The sequence below is a fragment of the Enoplosus armatus genome, chromosome 15 (assembly GCF_043641665.1).
Source record: "Enoplosus armatus isolate fEnoArm2 chromosome 15, fEnoArm2.hap1, whole genome shotgun sequence".
NCBI classification, from domain to species: Eukaryota; Metazoa; Chordata; class Actinopteri; order Centrarchiformes; family Enoplosidae; genus Enoplosus; species Enoplosus armatus.
In genome coordinates, this window is record NC_092194.1 from 10,033,323 (window position 1) to 10,060,755 (window position 27,433).

The 27,433-nt window shown below is 44.5% G+C and overlaps 1 protein-coding gene across 1 annotated transcript in view; it reads left to right on the forward strand.

Moving 5' to 3' along the window:
* Positions 1–4,125: 4,125 nt before the first annotated feature.
* Positions 4,126–27,433, forward strand: part of kif26ab (kinesin family member 26Ab) — a 66,712-nt gene continuing 43,404 nt past the window's right edge. Inside the window, exons 1-2 of the mRNA XM_070920177.1 lie at positions 4,126–4,260; positions 6,308–6,526. Of these exons, the coding sequence (XP_070776278.1) occupies positions 4,126–4,260; positions 6,308–6,526 (354 nt within the window). The remainder of the gene's footprint in view (positions 4,261–6,307; positions 6,527–27,433) is intronic.

The following is a 27,433-nucleotide window of genomic DNA, read 5'->3' on the forward strand; positions in this document are numbered from 1 at the left end:
ACACGTCTAACCAATCAGTGGAGGTCATTTCTGTCAGTGTGCAAAGTTCCTAAAGAAATGTGTTCTGAATAATAATTGGATTCATTGTGACTGCAGTGGGCCTTTAGGAGGAATACTACATCAAACCCAAACATGGAGCTCGTCTAACACCTTCCTGTGTGAGCTCTTACTGTCCGACTGTGAGTTAAATTCACCAGGAATTAGACAAACTTAGAAGACAAAGATTAATAATACCACACGTCCATGTTACCTTCTCAGCCTGCAGTGGCTGCTATCTCTGTCTTGAGGGCGGCTGCCCCGTCGTGCTCCTTGCTGGTGGAACCCAGCTCATCCGGTTGGACCAGCATGGGCCTCATTCCTCCCTGAATGAGAGGCTTGTATGAACCTAGCCCTAAAACAGTATATAAAGAGCTCTTTGCTCTGCAGTCACTCAGTCTGGGCAGGGATGACACCAAGGAAACACCATTGCAAGGACAGAGCTCACCTCCTCCAGGTAAGCACTCTGACACAGAGCTTGTAGTTGGCTGAGGCCCTCTGCTTGTTTTTTCAGATTTATTCTGTAACATGTAGGACCTGAAATCTGCTGTAAGGATGCGTTTACTGCCGGTGGATCACTTCGGGAAACTAACTAACTCTAGCTGCTGGGTTTTTTTTATTTCACCAGTGGAATCAACCGTTTGAAGGACAGACTTCGCCCTGAAGAAGTGTGTGGTCTCTCTGATTAAGTGGTTCTCAACAGTTCAACAGTTCTTTGAGAAAATTGTGAAATGTTTAGGACCACTTGACCAGTCAGACAAATGCAGTCAGCTTGAGAAAATGCTGCCTATGAATGGACCTTTTAAAAATGAAAAAAAAAGCAAACCTCTCTCAAGGCTTTTAATGATTTTAATACAACTGTGTGATTTCCTCTGCCTCTCTGTTTCCTTAATGTCTGTCTCTGTCTTCTGCTCTCATTGTGCCCCCTTGTGTTACAATGCCAACTGCAGTCCAGGAGCTGCAGGGGGCCGTAAAAATCATCAGGCTCCAGTAATTTCATTCTGCTGGCACACATTCAAATTTTTAACAGCTCTGCTGCTGCAGTAACAACCCGTCTTTTCGCTGCTTTACTGTTGCAACTATTCAGAGGTACTGATTAAAACAAGTCAATAAAGAGTCATTTGTCTCTGTTGAGTCCTTGTGGGATGATGGGCCGTGAGTCTGCAGGGATGGTCGCTGTCCAAAGTACTGAAACCTGCTGCTATGGTAAATATGGAAGAATCACTGGCTGTCATGATGTTTCCATCTAACGTTCCAGTCTACAGAAGAATGAGGACTATTTTCTGGTGAATGTAGGTAAACAATTAGACATGGGTGACCTAATTATGCTTTTAACTTGATTTGGACTTTTGTTCTCCATTACACTGATGAAACAACTTTTTAGTCGAAATCTGGACTCAGTTCGACTGCAAATTCCTTGATTAAAATCGAAACACACTCATTTGCATTCAGATCTTTTATTTTCGGGACTAGTTTGATGGGAAAACCTGACTCCAAATCTGACACAACTCTGGCAAGAAAATCCGACCCCCCCCCTCCAAGGTATAGGCTACTTTATACTGCATAAATCATTCATGAAGGCACTGTGCACCGATTATTCCTCTCTCCTTTTAGACAGCCCCCTTCTCCTTTTCCCCCCTTTGATCTCCTCCATGCGCCAAGAACTATCAATATTTGCTAAACGTTTCTCACAAAGCCTGTCCGCGCACCGGGGGAAGCTGCAGAGGTCTCACAGGCAGGGGAGAAGACATGGGAGAGGCATTAATGAGATGCCCAGAGCGATGTCCCTGTGCGTGAGTGCGCAAGGGCAGCAGATGTAGCAGCTCACGCAGTCCCAGGGGAGCCGGTCCTCGGAATTTCATCAGCGGCCGGGGGGAGACCCAACCCAGACCTCCTCCAGGGGGGAGAGCTGGGTGACGGACGTGGTAAATCATCTTTACTATGGATTGTAATTATCGGTTTGCTGACAACCCCTGCCTCCCCCTATCACAATAAGTGTGTGTGTGTGTGTGTGTGTGCGTGTGTGTGTGTGTGTGTGTGAGACTGGAGGGGGTGATGAGTCGCGTGGTTTGCAAAGTGTTTGTAGGATCAAAAATAATTTATTCATCCCTAGAATATTTATTATTTACCCCCCTCTGCTCGGCTGTCAAAGCATCATTGTTGCACGCGAGTCTAAATCTTGATGTTTAATCATATCTGACCTGCTGAAAAATAAAGACTAAGACTTGTGAAAGGCCCCCAAACTTTTTTTCTTTGAAGTTTAGACTGATCTGATCAGATGTGTCACACTCTCTCCTACTGCAAACAATAATTCAAGTTTAAATCTGAAGTATCAAATGATTAAAGGGAAAATCCACCCTAAACATAATTTCCCTTTAGCTATTCCACAGTGTTTGTTCACTTAAAGCAGCACTCCACCTACGTCACACTTCAAGGTCAGCTTACTCGTCATAATTACTAAGAGTCAACCTGTTGTTGTATCAGTTGTATAATGTCTTCTGGGAAAGATGTGAGGATTTACTGAGCAGGGAATGCCTGTTGCATTATGGGAAATGTAGGATCCAGTGGTTTTGGAGCTTGACCCACACCGGGGGATAACAGTAAGGGTATCTCAGGCTCTGCATCTTAGATTTGGACCATTTTATAAAATCTGTTTCTCCAACATTATAGGAGTGCAATACTCAATAACACGAGTATCCCTTTAAATCCCAAAACACTGAATTAGACACTGATACATGCCGTTTTTGTTGTTTTGTTGCCACAATTAAAATGAGAAGTATTTGAATGCAGTTTCCAGCTGTGAGTCAGAAAATATACCCATATCTCGGTAAAATCACCAGGGGTGCTGTCATACATGTCCCACTGTTCACCGTCTGTGCAGCAGCTCCAAGTGGATGACATCATCACTACAGTCTGCTTCACATTCATAAATTAATACTGAGCTGACAAACTGCTCTGTGAGTTCTGCTTTAGATTGAGTTTTCCCATTAAAGGAAATAGTCTAAGCAATATTCATAATTTCTCTAATACTGCACAGTCAGCCTCATTACATGGACATAATGGCTCCCCTGAACCTCATGCAGCTACCTACTGGCCTCATTCATTCTGTGGGATAACTAGCCTCAGCCTGCTGGGATTGGTGAAGGCTATTCATTCAATATCGATTAGCAATCATTGGATCTTACTGAACATTAGCAGCTACAAATACCTTAAAAATAAAATGAAATATGATATAGCCTGCCATACAGTATATTAAAATCAATAAAAATCAGATTTAGTTTAATTTGTCCCTACAGTTGAGCTTCATCATCTAGCAAATAAATAAGAAATCAAGAGTCTCCTGTTCCCTTGTGGAAAATACAATGAAATGATTCTACAGCAACACTATAACCATAATATACAGCACATGCATGCTGCAGGGACATTATATAGGAGAAAGAAATGCCATAAAGTAATCTATGATGAGGTCATTACTGCGTGCCACAGACACGCGGCGAGTCCCTACATGAATATTATAGGAATATTACAGGGGGGTCTCTGTCGTCAGGGGTTATGGCCAGGACTGTCGTTGTGTTTTACATCTTCGTGTGGGGGCTGACAAGGACGCACCAGCAAATCGGGTGGGAGAGCAGGTCATCACTGTCTGACAGGGGGGCCGAGAGAGAGAGGGCGGCTGAGTGAGTGAGTGAGTGAGTGAGAGAGGGAGAGAGAGAGAGAGAGAGAGAGAGAGGCTGGAGAACAGAGAGCAGCAGACGCGCAAGGTGCTCCTTCGCTCTCAGACCTGCAGCGCTCAAAGATCAGGCATGAGCAGCCTCAGGGTGGCTTAAAAAGTGTTTCACTGGATGTTAACCTCTTTCTTTTTTGCACGCCTGATGGATTGTACTGCTTTATTGTCTTCTCGGACGAGTGGAGATCTGAGAGGCTGTTTTACGCACACGTGCCAGCTCTCACCGTGAGTCACTGGATGTCCGGATTAAAAAGCCTTGCGGATCTTTTTGGAGGGCACGAGAGAAATGAATTAGATGGATATACAAATCAAATAGGCGTCCCGAGGAGTGGAATATTTTCTAGGCTACACTCGCAGCCCACATGGCTTTGCCAAACTCATCGGGGTCTCCCGGAGCTGGGAAGCCCAACCCCAGCGTCATAGACCTGGGGACAATCTTCGTTGACTCTGACATCATATTTGGATTTACAAGTCACCTGCTGAAGAGGAAAACCAAGGTAAGAGTTTAGGGGTGATTGAAACACAAAAAAAAAGAAAAGATCTCATGCTTATGTGCATCACGTATAAAATAACTGATGTGACGGCTCCTGTCCGGTGTCCAGGACCTGGAGCAGCCCCTCGCAGCATCCTCAATATCTTCTCTTGCTCTCAGACTTCATCCTTGGATCTCACTCACTCACTTTTGCTACATTGTGCTGCAAATCGAAGTGTCTTTGGCAGCGATTAACTTTTATTCTCTGAAACTATACTGTTGATAACTTATAGTGGAGGAGTGTTTGCGGACTATCTGAGGATTCATAATGACTCATCAGGATCTTAGTTTTCTGTTTCCCAACATAAACCTGTCAGACAATCCCTCTGCAGCCTCAAAGAGGTTGCAGCCAAACGTGAAAACGGCTTTAAATGACAGCAGAATATGTATTGAACCTCTATGCGTTTCAATTCACCCCGTCACATCGTCTCAGAATTGGTATGAGTTGCACAACAAGGGGACAAAAGACTGTAGTTTTCCCTAAATAGGTCGTTTGAGGGCAGGAAAAAGAGGAACCGTTTCAGATGAGGACAGCAGCGCATGTGGCCACTGTCGCTTACATCACCCACATGAAATATTCAAACTTTACCAATTAAATATTTAACCTTAGCACCCCCCCCCCCCCCCCCCCGCCCTTCCAGTTTGAGAGATGCTGCTCTGTGTTTCTGCCAGAGGATGGCGCCACACACCAACAACACACAGAGGCAGCAGTCCTGCTCCTGGAAGGAGAGGCTGAAACTGAGAGCGGTCACAGCTGAAACAGAAACCTAATGACTGAAATGATCTATTCTATTCTCTAAATGGCCCGATCGACCAATTAATCAACACATAATTGACTGGGCTACAAGAAAATTCAAGCACCCTGAACTCATTTTATCCACCGTTTTCTGTAGTAAAATCAGCCTAATGTGAAATTCAGCTAACACAGTGAACTGTGAAAATGGTCTTATAATCTTATTGGAGGGAACATAAATTCATAAAACATCGTTTTCTCACAGTGGTACATGTTTCCAATGATCAAGAGGAGAGCTACCCACCTTTTAATCCCCTGAACCCCAGTTTAAACTCCTGTTTTGCAGCCAAACTCACAAAACTTCAACTTAAAATTCAGATGGAAGTTTCCAAAGATATCTTAAATGTCTGGGGAAATGTGCGTAAAATGATGAGTGAGACGTCTACCGTATTTCCACGATGAATGATGAAGCCATAAAAACATGGGAGTCTGGGGTTTGAATATTTCACTCAGTGTAAGCATCATAAAGCGGAAAAAGCAGAGCATGTATGTGATACTGTCAGACAGTGTGGAATAACCTCAACCCTAGAGTAAGAGGCAAAGGGGTTAAATGAGAAGACCAGTATATCACAGTTCACCACACAGACAATTCAGAGTGGTCTATGGCATAATAACAGCTCTGATCCCTCATAACCCCCCCCCCACCACCACACCCCCCATGCGCAGGAAAAGTTTTCTTCAGCCCTCCCACTCCAGGAGTTAATACCGCCTCCTGCGCACCGCTGTGCACCCTCCTGTCCTAAAACTCCTCCGCTGTAAACTTATGGCACACACTCAGCAGTTGCCTTCGATCAGCGTCCACTGGTCCAGCACAATCTGACAGATGCCTGGTAACCTTCAGTCAGGTCTTCAGTCCAGCCTATGGCTCCTTTCTTCAGCGGAAAATCCTTTGACTTTGGTGTTTCACGAAGACGTTCTCCTGAAGGTGTAACCTTGATCTGGGAGCATGAGCTCATTTGGGTGCAATTCAGCTCCTGATGGAAGGGACCCTAACAACCGCATGTTCACTGTGAGTGTCTCACTGCTCGCGATTAAGTGTATAAGTTGCCGCCTTGTCCACCTGAAATAAAAGCTTGCATCTCTTTGGTGCGCACTTGAGCAGGTGCTCTGTATTCAAACGTGTCGTCAAGGTGCAAACAAACACTTGCACGCACTGGAGGTGTGACCTGGTGTTATTCTCGCAGTCGAAGTTAACCGAACTTTTTTCCTCATGCTGAAGGTGGAGGGATGTCCGAGTGGGGAGTCTCCGGTAACCCCCAGGAAAAGACTTCACTCTGCGGAGGACCCGCGGTGCAGCAGCCGGCCTCCTCCTGAGGGCGCCGGGTCGGTTTCCATCTCCGAGTCGGAGGAGAAGGGAGGCTTTTGCCAGCAATGTCAAAAGAAAGTCACAGAGCTGAAGAAGCAAGCCCTAGCCCTGGCAGACCAAAATTCATTGAAGGTTGGTTGGATAACTTTTTTCCCCCACACTCTTTTAGGCCAATCTCATCTTTAAACTTTGAAATACTGCAATCACCTGAGTTATCTCACAGTATTTCCTGTTAAAAAATGGTCAAATTAGGTTCAAAAAGTCTTCATGTCTACAGTCACTGTTACATAGAGCAGTGATAGGGAACTCAGCTTTTGGCAGCATTTCTGTAGCACTGCTTGTGTCTTTTGGCTTTTCTTGCCCACCTGCACCTGCTCTTTACACTGATATCTATGGACAATGAAATTCGATCCTCGCTATGGTTTATAATTGTACCAAGAATGCTCTCACCATCCACTGTGAAGTTGTTTATTGCATGCTTGACTTCAAATGCTGGCCTTGGATGTGAAAATGGACGCTTTTGAGACTTTGAAAGTGGCCCATTGTTTGGCAAAACAATGCTTATCTCTTTATTTTGCTGTGGGGTGGGTGGGGAGGGGGGGTTTGAGGGAACTGAAATGAGTGAGCCGCTCATGTTGGAGACTGAGGAGGAAGTCGAAGTCCCAGTCGACCTTCGCTGTGCATTGAAAGTGTTCCTGTACGGCTGCTCCCACAATTCCCACCGCTGTTAAATATAGGCCCTGAGACTGCTGTTGTTGTGGCGGGCTGGGTTTGCCCCTCGGGTCGGGTCTCCTTTGTTGTCCCGTTTTAGAGAGAGAGAGTCCCAAAGTCAGATTGGGTTACAGCTTTTCAGGGTTCACCCCAAATCACACAGCACCCGATGTTCATACGGGAACAGGTAGACAAGGGACAAGGGAGCATTTTCTGAAGCACCTGGGCTCTCTGTTTGAGACATCTGCATGTGTGGTCTAATCTTTGTTCTGAGCATATCAGATCTATGTTCAGGTATCAGGTAAGTCCACCCGGTAAACACATTAAGCCTACCCGTAACTGCCATTATCTGCCATGGGAACTGACCTCCCCTTTTTAGTGTGGGACCCTCCAGCAGTACTTTGTGGCCTTCACCAGGTGCTCTGTGTTGTAGAAAGAGATGGGAGCAGCCCCCTTTCAACCCTATTTTGCACTTGTTGATGGCTAAATTGGGCCTTAATTCTGGGGTGGCAAACAGTGATGGCAGGGTGCTCTCATTGTACCGGGGTTATGGTATGGGCTACTTCAGCTGAAGGATAATAAACCCATTGTCTTTGTGAGTTTGAGTTCTGCCCACCTGTTGGGCCTCAGAGGATGGACGCGGTTATGGATGATCGCTTCCAAATTGCTTCCTCCATGGAGGGAATAGGGTCAACGGGTCGACTCAGGTGGCCCGTTGGTGTGTCTGGGATCACGCTACCTGCTATGGTTCGGCCAGTTGTTGTGTCTGCGGTTGCCATGGGAAAAAACGGAGAGCGGAGACTGTTTACCCGAGGTCGCACTTCCCCTCCCTCCCCATCCGTCTGCTGTCCCGTTTTTGTGAAGAGGAAGTCGGCTTGGTCCCCAGACATCCCTCTCCCCCTCACCCTGCCTGTAGACGTATTGTTTGAATACAGTCGTAGTAGCGAGTAGATAAAAATTCAAGGAAGAGTGTTTGGGTAGAGTGAATGTGCTTTCATACATGAAGACTACTAGAGGGAAAGTTCACTGTTCACACACACTGAAACCTCCCGACAGCTTTTGTGTTTTCCTGTTTGGGTTTAAAGGAACCTGCTCACACTTTGTCCCACAAAGTAAAGGCTTAGCCTAGAGGTGTAGGTGAACCCTGGCAACAACACAGTGAAAGTTTTGCCCAGAAAACACTTGGTCAGCATTAGAAATCTCAAGATGACAAATAAGTTCTTTATGCGTCTACATCCGCTGGCAGCAATTAAATATGTTTCATGCTTCCTGCCTCTAAGTGCCTGCTTCATTTCAAGTGTGTTTAGTTTGTGTTTGACAACTTTTTGAAACTATTTAAACTGTGCATGCAACTATATCACCCTTTATACACATAATTTGCAATGCTTTTCTAATTATAAATATTTTATGACATTGTGTTGAAGGACTCAACCCCAAATTAACTTTGTTGAAATTATGTCCTTGAGCTACCACCCTTAAGTTTCAGCTGCCTTGGCACATTTTATGTTATTCAGACAGCAGATGATTAAAAAAAGCCCTGGGGAAAAATGCCCTTTTGCTAAAAGGACAGGCAGAAACATCAGATACACTGACAACCTCTAGACCGGACCTAATCAAGGGAATTCACCTACTTAATTTGCATAATTAAAGCCTGCAGTATGACTTCAATAGTGCATAGCAGACAGTCTGGATTCAATAATTGTAGACTGTGCTTATTGTGGACACAGTGGCTAGGTGAGGTATGATATAAAGAAAGATGAATGCTTAAACCTCAACTTCAAAGAAACCAACTAGCTTCTTACTGTAATCAGAGGCTCTGTCAACACAGACAGATAGGACCGTGCAGCTGGATTAGATTCAACATCAGCACATAAATGCTAACTGTTCTCTGCTGTTTGTAAGTCTCTGTCCTGAAAGGGATACTTAATAGTTTGGTTGTTTGTGCTGATGAGATGAAATGAGAGGAAAGTGTTTTTTGTGCCTGTGCCTTCAACCATCTCATGAAAAAGTTAAGAGAGTGTCAGTGTCAACAATAGGCGACTAGGTCTGTATAGAGCCGGTAGCCTGGAGTCATTGTGACCTGTGAGGGCTGTAATTCCTCGCCCGTAGCCAGACTGGAGCAGCTCAAGCCCCTCAGTCACAGTTTACGCAGGAGCTCTGTCACTTGATATCTGTTTTTGAAAAGGCTATCCTTAATTGTATTTGCTGATCCGTGAGGGAGCTGACATTCAGGGAGAATGGGAGCCAAAAGGGCTGGATTATGTTGATGATATATATGCAAGGAGGTGCAAGGAGGTTGCTCAGGTTCAAATAATCTCTGAATAACACGTTGGAAGTGTACAAAACTATTTTGGGAAATTTGCTAATTTGCTTTCTTGCAGAGAGTTAGCTGAAAATATTGAACCTCTCTCATGTCTGTACACTAAATATGAAGCTGTACCTAGAAGCCTGTTAGCTTGGGTTAGCATGAAGACAGGAAATAGGAGGAGCTACAGCTAGCCTGGCTCTGTCCAAAAGTAATGAAACCTCACAAATTAACACGTTATATCTTGTTTGTTCAATCAATACAAAAATGTATGTGTAAAAACAACACGTATTGTTATGGAGCATCCTGCAATGTGCGAGGCTAGCTGCTAGCTAAGCTAACCGTCTGCTGGCTAGCGTACAAACATGAGAGTGGTATCAATCTTCTCATCAAAATGTAGTGAATGAGCATTTTTACCAAAAATGTCAACTATTCTTTGTGTCTGTTGCCCTCAAAAGCTATAATGTTTGTAGTTTACGGATAAAACTAAAGTTTTATTCTTTTCAATTTTCATGCCAGAGGTCTACAGCAGATACACTGGGGTACGGTGTGTTGCAGAGACTGCGGGTCAGTGATAAAGTCAGCAGTGCTAACACCCGCTCATAAAAACTGAGGCCTATGAATATACAAGCAGTCTTGGACCTTGTGAGCTCTGCTAGTACACTGACTGATTAACAGAGAATGTCCTGCAGGGCTGAGAGGGTTTGAAGATTTGGATTAAGTTGAGCTGTTGGAGGTTGAGGTCAATTGCAGCAAGGCCTTACCTTTCTGATGACCTTTGCCCTCTAGATATGGGTAAAACTGAGTGTAGGACCACACGCTAACCAGGTCACTGTGGGGATCAAGCTGTAATGAAGTTAAATCTTAGTGACAGAGAATGAGCAAACTGCCAGCTAATCATGAATACCCTGCTGATGTATGCACAATGTGTCCAAGCCTATTATGGATGGTGTGCGTGTGAGTGTGACTATGAATGTGGCTGCAGTAATTAATTTGTCCGATGAGGCCTTTTGCCAGTCTTTTCATGTTGAATTCATAAATTATGGGTCCAGTAGTAACGATTGATTTGGATTCATGTTTGATTTGTTTCTGCTTTGTTTCTCATTTGACACCTTGATCCACTATACGTGCAGAATTGTCAGTGTTACAAATTGGTTTTGTTTCCTGAAGCACTGAAGAAAGGACATTAATCAACCCGACGTAATGCAACAAATGTTTCCGGGCCAAAGAGTCACTGACATTGTACGATCTGAGTTTGTTTGACTTTGTTTTGTGTGAAATAAACACTTATTTCTACACAGTCATTTGCGTGTATGTACACAAATTTGATGTGTGTTGCTTGCTTTCCGCCCATTTTCCTAATTCATTCTGTGCCTGCTTGAAGTGGGGCAGAGTGTTTGGTTGCCAAGGGGCCAGCAGGAACATTGCTTTGTTTATAATGGTACTGTGTGTTTACAAGTCAGTGTAAGAGAAATGGTTCTGGAGAGACAGGGTAGAAGTGGGTGAATGGCTGCAGGTCAACCTACTGTTTCTCAGGCGAGTCGGAGGGGCGGGGTATTACCTCTCCTTTGTCGACTGACCTCTGACCTTTCTGTCAGCTCTCCCAGTCTTTATGGTGGGTTCGGGTTTCAGGGGGACGACCTGGGCCGGAACAGGTGTACGCGGCCAGGTTCGCTGCAGGAGGGCAGACGACAGGACAGAGTGATTGGCAGACGGATGGAGGGAAGGATAGAAAAAAAGACTGAGTGAAAAACCCCTCCGGTTGTGAAACTTGAGCAAACGTAGAGTTAAAACAGAGCATGACCATATTTTTCTATTCACCTCTAAGCACCTGAGCCCTCGAGGCTCTCTGTGATGTGTGTGTTGCGCGCCTGTGTGACTGCCCAGCAGTGCGTGTACTCCAGAGAGCATGAGAGGAGATGAGAGACGGGACGGGAGAATAGAGGAGACTCTGGGCTGAGGCGTCCCCCCCCCCCCCTTCATCCCTGCATGCAATGTGACTTCTGCTTTATGGCATGTGGCTGTATTAAACTGCAGAGCAATAATCTGGTGTCAAGTGGTGCAGAGACCACAGACATCAGTCATGGTGCTACCGTGCTCTACTGTATCTGTGAGCCTCAGCAGCATGCAGCTGCTCACTGCCACTTTACCTCAAGTCTCCACAGCTTCATTCATTCACTCTTTCAGCAGATGTCAGCCACCTCTCCATGTGACACATCTGCATGCATTGTGTTCCTCTCTTTCTCTGTTAGTGCTGGATGTTGAACCTCAATACTTTTTTGGTACCGGCCGAAATGTGTCTGTAGCACCAAGTATTGAAAACTGTGAAGTACTGCAACCTGGTATCAAATATCTGGCTAGATTCATAATCTTATTTACTTATTCTTTCATTGGATAAGTCTTGATTTTAATCAAAATGTTGCAAGACTTTGTTCTACATTTAAAATTTGAATTATTTTGTTAAATTAAAAAAGGATTTTATAGATAAACATGGTTGTATTTATCAAAATGAATATCAAAAAAGTATAATTTGGTAGTTGTATTGCTACTAGTATTAAACATTTGGAAGCTGCACATTGCAGCCACAGTGCTTTAAATGTGGAGAGTGGAACAACTCCGTCAGTAGTTAAGGAGGCGTTAAGAGTTTCTCATTCACTTTCCTGCTTCCAGATTTTCACAGCTGGTCCTGCTTTTCAAAGACTTTCACTGGACAAGAACCTTTTTTCTATCCTTCAGGCAGCTCTGGAATGAAGGCCACATCTTCACTATGTCTGCTGCAGTTTCATTTTACATCTTTAATTTGGCGAGCTGAAAGTGAATTGACCCCAATTGTTGCTGCCCAGTCTGCTACTTATCGCAATTGCGAGGGTAAATTGCTATGAGGCAGAGTGCAGGAAATGGGTTCAGGGTGCGCAGATAGCAAGGGCTGATGGGTCTTGATGGAAACTGAGCTGCCGTAAGGCTGATGCTCATCGCCCTTCATCAGGCGGATGGTGAAGGAATCTGTTGGAGGAGGTGGACGAATTCTCCACCTGGAATAACTGCCATTCCTTACGTCTGCGCTGCTCAGCGGGCACGATGAAACAGGAGCTGACAGGCTCCCCACCAAATGCCCACTATAACACACACACACATAATCTACAGACACAGGCACGTGCACAGGTTAACTCATGCGTGAGCTCTCTCTCACACACACGCACACACACACACACACACACACACACACACACACACACACACACACACATATGCACAGAGTTTACCTGAATGTGTCCTCTTCTGGCCATCTGGCCCTTTTCTGGTGCGGCTGCATGCCACTGTAATGTCTACAGAGAGTCGTCCAGATGTTCCCTCAGTTACCTGTCAAGGTGAGAAGAGCTATTTAGAGCTGCTTAGACCTGGGAATCTACTCTGCTGCCTTCACTTATTGTAAAAGTTGCAGTGCCTCTCTCATTCTCTAAGTAAAGTCGACCTATTATCCTTAACAGCTATTCAGTAAAGACGTCCAATCAAAGTGAGTGACTTAGGAGACCAGCTGCGCCATTACCTTATAATGAGCTGATGAGAAAGCAATAAGCTGCCATAGGCCAAGTTTCACGCTTGGTAGAGCGTCTTAGCTTGGAAATGGTACCATAATAGTATTAAAAACAAAGTAAATGTGTAAGGAATCTTTCTTTTCTTATTTTCCTTGGTGTTTTGGGAAATACTCTTATTTATTTTCTTGCCAAGAGTTAGAGGAAAAGATTGACTGTCTGTTAAATATGAAGCTATAACCCGGAGCTTACAAATGAACACCTATATCATTTGTTTAATGTGTACAGAAATTGTAAAGTGTAAAAACGACTAGTTGTGGTTTCTTTATGCTATATTTAACAGACATTTATGAGAGGGGTATCAATCTTCGCTAACTCTCATCAAGAGAGCGAATAAGTGTATTTCCCAAAATGTCTATTCCTTTAAACAACATGGTTAGCAACATGCAAGCTAGCATTGCACAAATTTGGCATGAGTGGCCATTTTGACTTAGTGCAACAATATTTATGGTGCCTTTTAATAGCCGTCGGTCACCAAGGGAATACTTTTTTAAAATTCAGACGTGACTCAGTCAGACAATCAGAACTGAGGCCTGGATCTGGGTTTGTTTCATTAATGGTCGATTTTAAAGACTTCTTTGAATCAGAGCACCAGGTAATGCTGAGACTCTGACAACACCTATATTCTTTAGCTGTTTGTCATTGTTAGTGTATTTGAAGGATGATTGCCATTCATAGCAGCACTAGTCTGAATGGGTTTGCTGCTGTTTGGTGAAGGATCATGTGTTACACTGAGCCAGACTGCAATGAAACAATGGCTGATGGGTGATGTGTTACTACAGCACAGCGCAGGTCTGCAGAGCATGAGAACAGAGCAACAAAGGCAGAAATGTCACTGAGCAAAGAACACAAATGCAACAAGAAGTGTAGCCAGTGGGAATTAATCAGTTTGACTTGTTAATTTAGGGCGAGCCGCCTGTGTGTGTGATTCTGAGTGTGTATGTTTGTTTTATGCTATCTCGGGGCTCCTACTGCCCCGGCTCCATATGTCATGGTGAAGTGAGACGTCCTCGATCCAGGCAGACTGCAGTCCATTATTGAGTCTGATTCAGAGTATTGGAAAAACATAGTTGTTGAGATAAATTTTCAAGACGGTACACAGACATTGAGGAGCAGTGAGTTGGAGGTAATCTCCTGCTGGCTCCATAAAAACGCGCTCAATTGACAGCAGGCCTTGTGGTAGCAGACAAATCGCCTGGCTTATAGCAATGTGCTGAAAGAGAATGCCAGCACTGTGTATCCTTGCCAAGATGGATATGCAGACAGCAAACTCTGGGCTGTTTGGGCGTGGCTCACAGCAAACAGTGGATCAGTGGTGCCTAAGTTGGACTTGACATTGCCTTGTTTGTTTTCTTCTTTGGCAGATGTGGAGTGTTGGATGTTGGTGTTAGAGGAGCAGGTTTATAAAAGCTGTGATAAACGTTTACAGGGAATGTGCAAACCCGTCTGAACAACCATTGTCAAAGTGCCAGGAACAAGGCACTTGAAGTTTGTTTTTTGCAGGAATTGTAATTTTTTTTCTCCTACTCACACAAAGTGAAATAAACTAAACTAAAAGATGACTGATTGCATACAGTCTTTTTGCATGCTGTTTTAAAGTATGTTAAAATATTAGGAATAGGAATGGGTTCACAATGCATTCATTTGCAAAATGCCTTATATTTGCATGATTGATGTATGCAATTAGCAAACTATGCCAAATTGACATGCAACATTATCAAATTAATGTTCCGAAAAAAAATGTTCACGTCAAACAAAATGTTTAAACCCGCATTAATTGATTTTTTTGGCCATTTGAGGGCAGCGCAAGTAACATTAGCATTCATTTGGAGTCGTGTTACTGGGCACCTGCCAAATATTTACTCTCCTTTCAGCTCTGTTTTGGTCTCCACCAACTCCTGAGGGAAATATCTTTTATTGGCTACTGTAAATACCCCATTATCTTCACTAGCTAGTTGCTAACATTGTCCATGTCTCAATTGGTGCTGCTGACGTAATTTTTCTCACTAGCATTTCTGCAATTACAAAAATCCCAACAATGACATTTTTGTTTGGAGCTCCTGGGTGCAGTTTGATCTTTCTTAAAAGCTAACCTGTCTATTCCCAGAGGAGCCTCTCAGTGACCAACAGTAGTAAACTGTCGCTGCAGCCTGCAGCTGCTGTGTGACTCCACCGTTGTGCTTTCAAGTCATATTTCTATATATGTGTCTGGGTGACAGTATGCATGCATCTGTGTGTGATTCTATTTGTGTTTGTGTAATAGTAGATGGATTGTGATGGGTTGGGTTGTGATTGGTAGATGGGTTGTGTTAACTTGTCTTACTGGGCTCCCCAGCTATGCGTCGGGCTATTCTTTATTGTCAGGAGCTCATTCTGATACGTATATAGTGCTCCATAAATCCTGGTGCAGCGTGAAAATGCCAGTCAAAGTTCACGCTGCTCATGTTCATTTCATGCTTGAGTGTCCAGCTCCGTGAGCGAGGGTGTGTGTGTGTGTGTGTAAGTACCAGAGGAAAAAGAAAGAGATGAAGCACATTCAGAGTCCCTCCATCCTTTCCACTTTGCCGCAGAATTCATCCATCTTTCTGAACTTAACTGCTACCAATTTATGATTGCATTATTACAGCCAGTGTTTTATCCTCATTCCAACACACATGCCTGATGGTGGTCTGGTTAATGGAGAAGGTGACTGGCCAGTGCCATTACTCTGGTACTCGCTGGGCTTAGCTTTAGGGGGACTATGAAGAGAAAACAAGCTCTCTTTTGCTCTGATTTTAGCCCTGCCCCTTATCATACTGCTAAACTACACACTGTTATTAGCTTAATTATTGGCCTGTAGCGTTATATCATCTAATAAATATCCGAAACCTCAGATTGGCACCGAAGCGTGTATCCCTCCTGTAGACAGAAGGAGCAGAAAGAAAGAGGAAGTGTGTTTCGGTCTGCATTTTGTTTTCATTATTGAATGACTTGACTTTGCAATTTGCCTGCTGACATTTTAAAGGACATAGCATAGCAATGCATTCTACCAAATGGCTGCAAAATTGCTGTTATTCCCATGGAAAACTGTGTTGCTGATTTTGTCAATAGGCGGAACACTGAAAAGGTCAGCCTCATCTGGATGGATTTTCATAATGGATTTTCCAGAAAGAAGTCAATCAAGATGCAGTAGCAGAGTTGTTTATCTTTGATTGGCAGGTGAGGTCCTAGATTTTACTGTAGTTAGATCATTCTCAAGTACTTACACTTGCTTACACACACACACACACACACACACACACACACACACTTACTTACACACCTTCCTTTTATATGTTCTGTCTCATCCAGTGATTCGTCCAGATAAGCAGCACAGGAATGATAAAGATGCGAGAGAAAGAGGCAGCATGACTGCTGTGGCCAACACTTCACACTTCAAAGTCTACTCAAAGTTTATTAATGTGTTACATTGCACCTTCAACTTTGGCTTTTCTTTACTTTGCTGCTGTTTCTCAGTTCTTCATAATAGTTTTTTAATGCAATTATGAACTTGGCTGGCATTTTCCCCACACTTGCGAACTATTACAGTATACACATTTACTTTGGAGGTCACTGGTGTTCAGAAAATAGCTAAGTGAGGATAATTAATTTACATTCAGATCAGCAGAGATATACAGTCTTGAGAAATGATGCCATCTTGAGCTTGTCATTACTCCCAGTGGATGCTTATGGAGTAAACCTTCCCCTGCCTCTCTCTGCCATGAACCGACTCCCATTAATAGATCCGTCCTTTATGCTTCCCCCCTTGTTACTGTCGCTCCATTTTATGATGTCACTCGCTCTGCTGAAGAGCTCTGGGCTGTTTTATCTCCTTCGTGTGTGTCGGGCACTTAAACTTAAACCTCTCTGTTTACGAGTCCCAAACTGCCTCTCCATCCTCTGCGTTTGCTTCTCAGTATCAGCTCGACGTCGCCTATAAAAGCCCAACTATCCTCGCTGTTCTGGGAACTCGCTGTTGGGCCTTGCTGTGCAGGCCCCCAGCTAAGTGCCTGACTCCCATGCTGAGTGTGAGAGCAAGCCTCTGAGAGAGTGTGGACAAGTATGTGTATATATACAAGTTTATTCTTAGAATTGTCTTTTGCCTGACTGAATGTGGTTAGATTGCCTTCGTATGTCACTTTCTGCTTGTTGTCCAGACATGTTGGTGTTTTGCGGTGTGTTTTCGGCACTCAACTGCTTCTCTCAGCAGCATTAAATCAACATGATAGATACTAGCTGTTGTTTACTGCTCTAAATTTATGCATCAAACAAAAACATGGCTGGAATGCCATTGCAACACGGAAATGCTTCCCTCCCTTAGTGAACAGGAGGGAAGCTCTTGGGGAGCACACCTGTGTCTTTGGCCTTGGTGAATTCCTGCATAGCTTTACTGTTCGAAGGAGGAGTGGAAGCTACTGTGGTGTTCAGTCCTCTGACCCTTTGCTGTGTCCAACCCCCCCCAGCAACTCAGCAAACTTACAAAACCAGAGTCATTCTGTCATGTCCACCGCAAGTCCCGACAACTTGCCGGCCGTAAAACTATTATGTGGTCAAACTTAAATGTGCGCTTTTATTTACACACAGCGTTTTATAGGTCGTGTCAGCTTTAGTTTGACGTTGAAGCAATGCGTTGGTTTCCAGGGCAGGCCTTAGTCATACAAAGCAATGCTGACCTTTTGGCTTGAGTTCATGAGCTGTTCAGAAATAATTCATATGATCATCATCTTTTAATTAATCCCTTCTTATGGTTTTCATTCGGCTAGCAAACTTAATTTTAAGTGGTGAGTGCACAAATCACGATTTTCTCTTTTCTCTTTGTGCTGCGTCTGACCCAAAAACACAGGTAAATGCATCTGTGAACATGTGTATCCAATTATCTTAAAACTGTCCTTCCGTCGGTGTGAGCCATCCTTCACCAACATGCATTCACCGCTGTCACATGGTCATTACCACATCCATCTAGTGAGACGTTACCCCCTCCTCCCTATTCTGTCCATCCACTGACCCCCTCGGCCTCCTGGCGTCCCACGCTGGGCATTTATGTCTTCATCTCTTTGTGACTGAGAGGCTGCTTTGGCTGCGGCGTCCAAAGGAGGGGTGAAACCAGGGCACACTTGAACTCCCACAGAAGCGGTCGCCGGAGACCACATTTGAACTGGATTTGACCTGTCAGACTATACCTGATGTGTGTGTTTCCATCTCTTTTATGCACTTCTTACATGCATGCGTACACTCAACATTCACACCTATAGTCTGTTTTCGTCAGAGGTTGGTTTCCATACTAGAAAGCAGTTCAGAAAGTGATTCCTGCTCGAGTTGTTAAGTTATAGAGCGTGCCGTAAAAGCCCTACAGTAGTCATTGAAAGTCATGGTGATGCTATGGGGATGGAGGGCTTGAGGCTCCTGCAGCAGCTGAACAATGCTAAATTAGCTCATAAACAAAGGCTAGTGGGGGATCAGAGAGGGCAATCAAAGTGTCCCGTTCCTTTGAGCTTCTCTCGCCATTAACAAAGCCTCTCTAATGGCCCCCGTCACTCCACTTGTTGTGTCTCACTGCGGTGTGCTTCCTGACGACATAAAAGGCTCACATTCCAAAAAGAGCCTTGGACAAGAGACGATACCCGTCCACACCTTCCTCGGCCCCCAATGGCACCCTTCCTCTTTCTGCTAGGTATTGACTTTGCTCCTCTGCTCACCTCCGCAGTGTATGTTTGGTTCCCCGTGGCGACTACAGCTTTCATCTCTCCTCTCTTTTCAGTCTTGTGTCCGTGACTTTGGTGGTCTGTTTTATTGCGTTCCTTTGTGTGACGCTGTGCTGGCACGCTGCTGGGAGCCTGTGAGGAAGTGCTCCACACACAGAAGACTGTGCCAGGCCTCTGCAGAGGTTATTCAAGCTTGGCATGAAAACAAGTGTGTAAGTGATGTGTGTGTGTCAGGTGTGTCTGTGCGTCACAGTGGCTTGCCGTCCATGTTTGTCCATGCGAGTGTGTAATTTTTTGTATATTTCGACATGAGGCCCTCTAAAGAAAACAGACCGCATGAGGACAGCTCGGCAGCAGGTCGTAGGCAATCTCTGCTTGTTTGTGCGACTATGTTATCATCTCCTGTTTCCTGTCAAAACAGGAAAAGACAGGGGCGAAAATGGAGGCTAGGAAAGTGCTGCCTTGATGTGTGTTGGCTGGAGATCCAACTCTGCCTGACGGTGACCCTCCTGGCCAGGAAAAACAGACCCGTTCAGGGCGTAACCCACAGCTTGATCCCTCATGGTGTTATTTTTATCACTTTCACAAAGCACAGCGAGGGATGCTTTTCCCAGCTGTTGACACAGGTCTGGATCATTTTTGTCTCCAAAACAGTGCAGGAGCAGCACGCAGAGAAAGAGAGCGAGACGTCCCATCTGGCCGTGTCCCTTTGGCTGGCAGCCTCACATGATTGTAGTCTCTGTTTAGGAAGGGAAATCCTTTTTGACATTTTGTTAATCATGAAAGCGAGACACTCCTTTTCTTTGGATGATCCCTAGACCTCCATCACAATACCTTTTCCGTCAGGCTGGAGTTGTCATGTGATTTTATCCATCCATCACACATATTTGTTAATTCTTTACAACAGGATGGCACACTCACATACACAGTAGACCTGGTAGACTTTTTTGGGGCTCAAGTGTGAGTACATTCCAGACAGTAAAGTCAGCTATCAGTGTGGTTCAGGCGGTGGATTACTGCTGATGGCATGGCAGGTAAAAGCCCCGGCGTCTGCTGTGATATGGCTAAATGAGAAGGCACGGACAGGCACGCCGCACAAACAGCTGATTAGGGAGTCAGCTAATTATTGACTGTTGAAAAATGATAAGCATCTCCTGCTCTGCCCTGCTTAGGCAGTCACTGTGTAAAACTGAGAGTTGCTCATGTGGAATTCCAAGAGTTTGAAGGCAGAGCTAAGTTTAGCTCTTTATGGGGTCTCTAAAAAAGAACGAGCCGCTTGCACAAGAATGCTATTGTTAGATTGACCAGATTGCACCGAGCCGGCTTTTCTGCTTTTGTTTTCCCGACAATTTGTGTGCACATTGAGGCTGGAGTGACCACGACTTTTATTTGTGCTACACAAGAAGCAATAGACCACTGCCACTGCTTCAGTCTTCAGTCGCCAAGTTTGACCTCACGGAGAATGAGATTTTTCTTGCTTGTGATATTTGATGAGCAACCGAACATGAGACCGGACAGGTAAACATCAGCAATAGCTCCTTCAGCACGTAGCGTCTAGACCAGCAGCAGTGGTCTGCTCCTGTCTCCGTGACCCAGATTAAGATATGGCGTGTGCTTGCCGACTGGGGTCGATGTCATCAGCAGGGAGGTCGGAGTTCATTTGTCTTTCTTGACAGACCTTCAGGTGGTGTTCCAGCTCTGGCATAAGGCCACACCGCTGCTGACCTCCATGAGTCGCACAATTAGTTACCCTTTGACCCCCAAGTCCCACAATCAAACCCAGAGCATGGACCAGGCATGCTTCTGCATCCCAGGACCCACTTTAAATTTGACTGTGTGTGTGTGTGCAGGTCAGAAAGGCACAGATGTAGCATGTGATTCTGTCTGGCATGATGTAATAGCTCTGAAGTCCTCCTTCTTGTTTCAGTCTAGTTCATGAAATGAACAAAACAAAGGGATTGGAGTCATGCATAAAAATTTACACCCCCAACTTAATGATATGTCTCGCTTCTTTCCATTCTCCACTCATAAATATATAAAAGATCCATTAGTCTACATCCGTCTGCTACAGACCGCACAGCTCTTCCCTCCTTGAGCGACTGTTGTTATTTAACTGCTCTTAACTGTGTTTCTCATGCTCTTAAGTGCAATTAAAGCGCATCACTCAGGGCTTATGCAGACAGACAGACTCAGATGAATACCATCGTACCTTTGAGCCAAAAGTATAAATCTCATCGCAGACTGAAGCTTTCTATTTTCACTTTGCTTGACATGTTCCGCCCTTGCAGTTTGGCTCTGAACACGCAATTCAGAGCCAAACTGCAGCCTCCTTCTATTTCTCTCAGGATTGCGTGTTTCTCCATCCCGATGACTCCCTCAACTCTCACTGAGCTCTGCTGTGTTGTGACATTTCATATGAGCAGGCAGAAAGAAAGCCCCTGAAGAATGGGAAGAGCACAAATCAAGACACGAACTCAGAACTCAACAAAGCTGCCAACAGCTCCAAGGTTATCTCTTCATTTCACGATGTGACATGAGTGCAGCAATGTCCTTGTCTGTCCATGTTGGTTTCCTTGACATGAGAATAGAGAGTTTTGTAACTTGTTTCCTGTTTTGTGATTGGTTCTGCTGGGAAAAGGCTAGATTGGCAGTCACCTATGGTTAGCTCATGTCTCCTTAGATAGTGATTTGTTTGACCTCTTCATGTAGAGGCTCGTGAAAAAAGGTGAATAAGTTAAAAAGCCCTCACAAATTGGTTTGCTTTCTCCTGTGTCTGCTGGAATGTGTTTGAGCATTACTTACCTTTTACTGTTGCTAGCAGGTCTTTCAGACCACCTGTTGGTCCACCACTTTGGTCCAGACTGAAATATCTCAACAAACTATGGGATGGATTGCCACGAAATTTTGAGCGTAGATTCATGGTTCCCAGACTGTGGTGATGCCCTGACTTTTCCTCTAGCACCACAACAGGTGACAACAGGTCAAAAGTTCAGTGTGTCCGCAACTTAAAATATTTTGAAATAAAGCACAATAAAATGTTAAAACACATTTTTTTCACATGAATTAATAAAAAATGGCTCTCAGCCCAACCAATCCTCACCACTCATTTGAATATTAAGTGAAATGGTTGGAGTTGCTTTTTTGTGGGCCATAAGGCCATTTGCAGGATGCTATTGTTCCTAAAAGACAAAGTGGCAAAATGTGCATGTGAAAACATTTTGATAAGCCAAGCATTTTCTAGGAGGGTGAATGAAAATCCTTCAGAGTCAGTAAGTGGATTAGTGTGCACTATTCTCCACCGAGATAGTTCAGCCTACTTCCTTATCTCGCTGATGTTCAATTGAATGTGTCTAGACATCTCAATTAGCAAGAAAAAAACAACCAAAAAACAGATAATAGTTAGTGCTTATCTCAGTGTGTCTTTTCTACCACTACTCTCACCAGCCTTCAATGTCTACTTCTCATAAACAGACAACAGTTTTCCATTAATGCAACCCTTCCTGGCTGAAAGCCCTGGGCTGATGTTTAAATTTCTATTATTAGTGATAATTGTGTTCTCTGAGAAGTCATTGGCATGGTAATGACATCTTTCATGATAAATTAGCATCCCCCCCCCCTCTCTGCCGTACCTACACTGGGCTGTTGCACCAGACCGATTCTGCCGCTCGCAACTCTGCTGCTCCATTGTTCTGCCGACACGCAGCAGCTTTGTGAGACACAAAGCATGTCACTCTCTGAGATAATGCTCTGCAGACTGGGAGTGGATGGGATAGGGACGCTCAGCACAGCTCACCTTGGCTCAGGATGATTTGTGCTCTGCTGTGCGAACACAGTTAAAGGAGCCAAAATGGGGGACTAACCTTTAGCTCGTGCTATAGTCTCTACGGCTTTGTGATGCAAATCAGTTAGCCTGTTACTCACATATCCATGCCGGCACATGGGCCGATAAGTGAAAATTTAGATATCTGCCAAATAAAAAAGTGCCCTGCTCAACAATAGTCACTTATAGTGCCTCATTATGTGGCTTCTCCTCACAGACTGAATCTATAGAGGGAGTGGGAGGGAGGCTGAAACTCCAGCAGCAACAGAAAACTTGAATATTTATCCATATGGCAACTTGCCAGCATAATTACTGTACCGTCCATTTCAAGGGGAAAGTGGAGAGAATAATTGTTGTAGGATACTCAACATTTCACCTTGTCATCACTTTCATACCGCTCTATTTTCATGATTAGGAGTATGTGTAGTGATTCAGTTTCACGCAAGGTGTCTGGGATGAAATATCGCAGTAACCATAAAATGAGGCCAGTATGCTCCCCGTAGATCCATATGTTCATGTGCTGCTTGGCATGAAAAAGTATTTAAATGTTGATCTAAAAATGATGAATTCTAATCATGTCGATGTATAAACTGAGATTTGTTTTCCATTATGGGGTCTGGAGGATGTTGATGAAGTTACCGTATGCAATTACCTCTGTTTGAGCATGAGTAACTCCCTTTGCATTTTTCTTTGATAATTAACCACTTGCGTGCATACTTGCGTGTCACACTTTACCCTCCATGAGGCTGACGGAGTCCTGCAATGGAGATTAGTTGCCATAAGCTTTAGCAGCAGTTTGTTGTCTCTCTAAATAAACTGCAGGGGACTGGGAGTGCTCCGTTTCCCGTTGAACAAACTGCAGTGAATGCAGCTCTCTTGGTGTGACAGTTCAGACTGAGGAGAAGCAGGTGGCTGTCATCACTGCGTATAGACTGAAAAGGGGTTTGAAATACAAGTGAAGTAGTGGTTTGGGCTGTTGGAAGGAACTATTGTATCAGGATCCTCTGCTCTGCAGTGAGTGTTTTAGAGTGGGCTCTTGGACAAAAATAGATCACTCAACAAGCTCCAGTGGAAATACTGAATACTGCTTCAATTTCACTCTGCACACTAATGAGGACTTTGCAAATGTATGGAACAGTGGTGACATTTAGATGCCTTCTAGCCTTCAATTCTCAGTTTTAGCTTCAAATGCAGTGTTTTTACTAATGCATTGTTTTGCAAAATAGCAGATTCAGATGAGACAACCAAATATTAATCTCTAATTTTCATTAGCCATGAGCTCTGAGAACGTGCCAGATGATTTTAACCCTCCTCCCTTCTTTTCAACCTCCATCCCCTCACCCCACCTTTTCTTCCCCCCTTCTGCCCTTGCTTTCACCTGCGGTTTACAGCAAACACCTGGCTCCTGCCTATCCAGCTTGCCTGTTGAATTTTTCATTATGTACTCATTTTTGTTCGTTTCCTCAGCCGAGGCGGGTTGGGGGGGGGGAACTACCTCGAGAGCGTCTCGGAGCCAAAAGAACAGCCATTCTAATTAGAAGTGCACAATTGTTGGTGCAAGTGTGCATAAACACAATCCACGGTGTCCCTGGTGAGGACAGCATAGCAAGCAGCCCTGCTGCTGCCTGATGTCCTCCACGACAGCTATGGGCAGAGAAGTGGAAAATATTTGAAGAGGAGAAAGAATATTTTCATGCTTCCAGTTTGTCTAGTGATGCATCTGAGCATTACTTTTTTCCCCTGTTGAGAGAACTTTGGAGGGATAGTTCCCGTTGTTCTCTTCAGTCTCTTAATGAGTTGAAGTAATGATCATTCACCACCAGGTGTCTAATGAAGACATCTTCCTGGCAGTTGCTAAAGTCCCTCACTCTCCCACTGGTGAGTCCAGGCTGGACCCCCCCAACAGTCTGATCTTGGCCAAAGCCGATGAAAGCTTGACGGGCCTTGGGCTGAGACAGCGAAGACTGCCTTGGGTCCACGGAGGAGGGAGAGGGAGAGAGTTGTTGGAAGGGGGGGGGGGGGGGGGGGTCTGTCCAAACAGTCTGAGAGGGGCTTGTTTTCTTTATGTGCGTGAGTGAACAGGAAAAGGTAATTAACTGGCCAAGTGGCGAAAGGCTGGAGTGATGGATGGGTGTGGTGTAAAGAGACAGCCACACAAGGGGCAACACACACACACACACACACACACACACACACACACAAACATGCACGTGTTTCACCCATTTTTCCTGCTAATGCAAAGCCTGGTTTAGTGAACCTTTTTATGTAATTACGCTTGTATAAAAACATATACGTGAGTCTCATTCTGCCTTCAGCAAGAGGAGCCACAAGCACTCACACACTGATAAATGGGTCGAGCATATGGAGTGGTGACACGTCATTACGAGAGGCCATTAATGGTTGCAGGGTGGTTTGGCAAAGACTCATGAGTGATTACATCGGACTCTATCTATGTTTAACCTGAGGGTCAGCAGGATCTATGGCCTTTTTATTTTTGATGGACTGTGACATCTGTTTTTATGGATGACAGGAGAAGGCTGCCACTGTAGTTTACAATGAACTGCATCACAGTGCAAGTAAGCCCAAAACAAAGCGACATGTCACACCAGATCTTATCAAGATACTCTACTAAAAAAAGGTCACAACTGTGGTTTGCAGTAAATCTCGTGTGCTCTCATTCGATCGGCAGGACCCTGTTATCGTTCATCAGAGGACATGTCACTGTGATATTCTGGACAGGTGGGGCTATCATGTGTTGGAAGTGTCACCAAGGGGTAAAGCCTATTTGCATTTTCTGTCAGCAGTTCACTGACAGTTAAAGGGAGGAAAGGGCTAAATCACACAGGGCAGACAGACTGACATCTGTCCCTGTAAGGCGCCTCATGAGCAGATGCTTCATGCAGGGAGATTTGGCTGTTCATTTAAGGGAATACTGATGCAAAAAATCTGATGCACTTCTCCAAACAAGGTAATCATCTAAATGAGGGGAAGTTTGTTCATTGTACCGTGTTGTTGACTTTGTAAGTAAGCAGTTTGTCTCCAAGATAGTTGCAGAGTTAGGTAATGCTAGCTTATCTATCTCAGGAGAATGTAATATTACTAACCAGTTTTTGCCAAGATCATGATTTTGAACAGAAGTAGCTTTGAATATTCTGTATATCTTAATTGGTAATTTTTTTGTTTTTTGAGATAGGAAGAAAGAGGTTTTCTTGCAATTTTCAAATGTTTTTGAGTTTAAAAATATGTGAAATCACAGGAAGGTCGGAGAGAAACAGGAGTAGTGAGACGGCAGCCCATGAAAAGAGAGAGCGTAATCGATTTTTTGCAACCATTTCTCTCTCAAAAGCATAAACTCAGATAATGGGATAAGAGCCTAAATGTACCCTCGCTTAGACAAAATCCAAATTTCCCATTAGAAATGCCGGAGACGCAGTAGAGATATTAGAGATATTTCATCATAATTTGATGGAATCTCATTGTGTTCCAATAAAAACCCCAAAGAATGACAGAAATATGAAGCAGCCAGAGTTTTTCCACACAGTCACGGAGGATGAATGAATCCATTACTGTAGCGGTGTATGCTTACTGTCTGAGGCAGTACTATCAGGTAGGTAATGACAGTGTGCTTGTGTTGCTGCAGATACCGTTGCTTTGTTTGGGGAAAGTCTTATTACAGGTTTGTTTAATCTTGTCAAGTCAGCAAAGAGGGGCAAACATCTGTTTGATGTGATTTGGTGAGCCGTCCCATTTAGTGTTCTACCAAAGGCGTTCCCACAGGGTTAAACAGCATGCTAGTGTGACATCCTGAGTCATTGTCTTCTCTGCCTCCGAGCAGGCAGTGGTTAAATTTAATGGTCTGTATCCCAGATCTGCTGCCGCACTAAAAGCTCTACCTGATATCTAATCAGAGTCACAGGCCTTCCGCCGCTCCTTCAGGGGATGTGAGTCGAGCTGGCTGGTTTGGAGAGCGGGTGAGAGAGGTGGAGGTGGTGGGGATAGTTGAGAAGGAGCAGGGGGCAGAGAGGGATTACACCACTGGATGTGTTGCTTTTATCCTGGGAATGTAATCTGCCTTAATGCCCTGTGCTCACCCGGGGCAAGGCCAGCAGCTGTGCTCGTTTTTCTCCGACTTGGCTGTCAAGAGTGAGCCAGGCTACCTGTGGGAAAGCAGGCCTGCTGGAAGCTCTCGTCCTCACCCCGGGACCTGGACTGGGTTCCTGCGGTTTATTGGGGGCCAATCCCTTTGAGACTCATGGAGACGGTGTGTGGTTAGGGTCAACACTGTCTCAGGCCAAGTAAACAGAGATGGCTCGGTCGCATCCTCACAGGGAAGCAGAGGAAGGGAAAGTCAGGAGTTGAAAGGGCATTAGATTTGGCAGCTGCTGTGTGGTCTTGATTTTTACAAGAAATGCAGTCATAGGAAGTACTTAAGAATTGTAATGTGTAAACAGGACTGGTGCTGGTGAGAACAGAGTTTAGTGAGGGCAGATATAAACCAGCGTGGTGTTGTACTGACTCTTTCTGAGGAATGTTTCCATGCTGGTAGAATAATAAAAGAGAAACCTGGAAGGGGAAGGAAGGAAAGGAAGACTGACTGAAGAAATGTCATTTTAAATTCAACTGTAATGGTGTTGAACTGGCTTGTGCTTCTGTTCACTCAACAGTTACAATGAACACAGAGGATCGAGGTACAGTGAATGTCTTATTGCTATAATGCCTGTTCTGGACTGACTCTGGGAAATCGCACTATGATGTTAGAAATAAAAAAGTAAATCACATTGGACAGAATGCGTCAGATTGTCGGCAACTTTTCATATATGAGCTGACAAACTGCAGGCTCCAGTATGTCAGAACTTTTCACTTTAGTTTTTCTCATCATGGATGCAATTT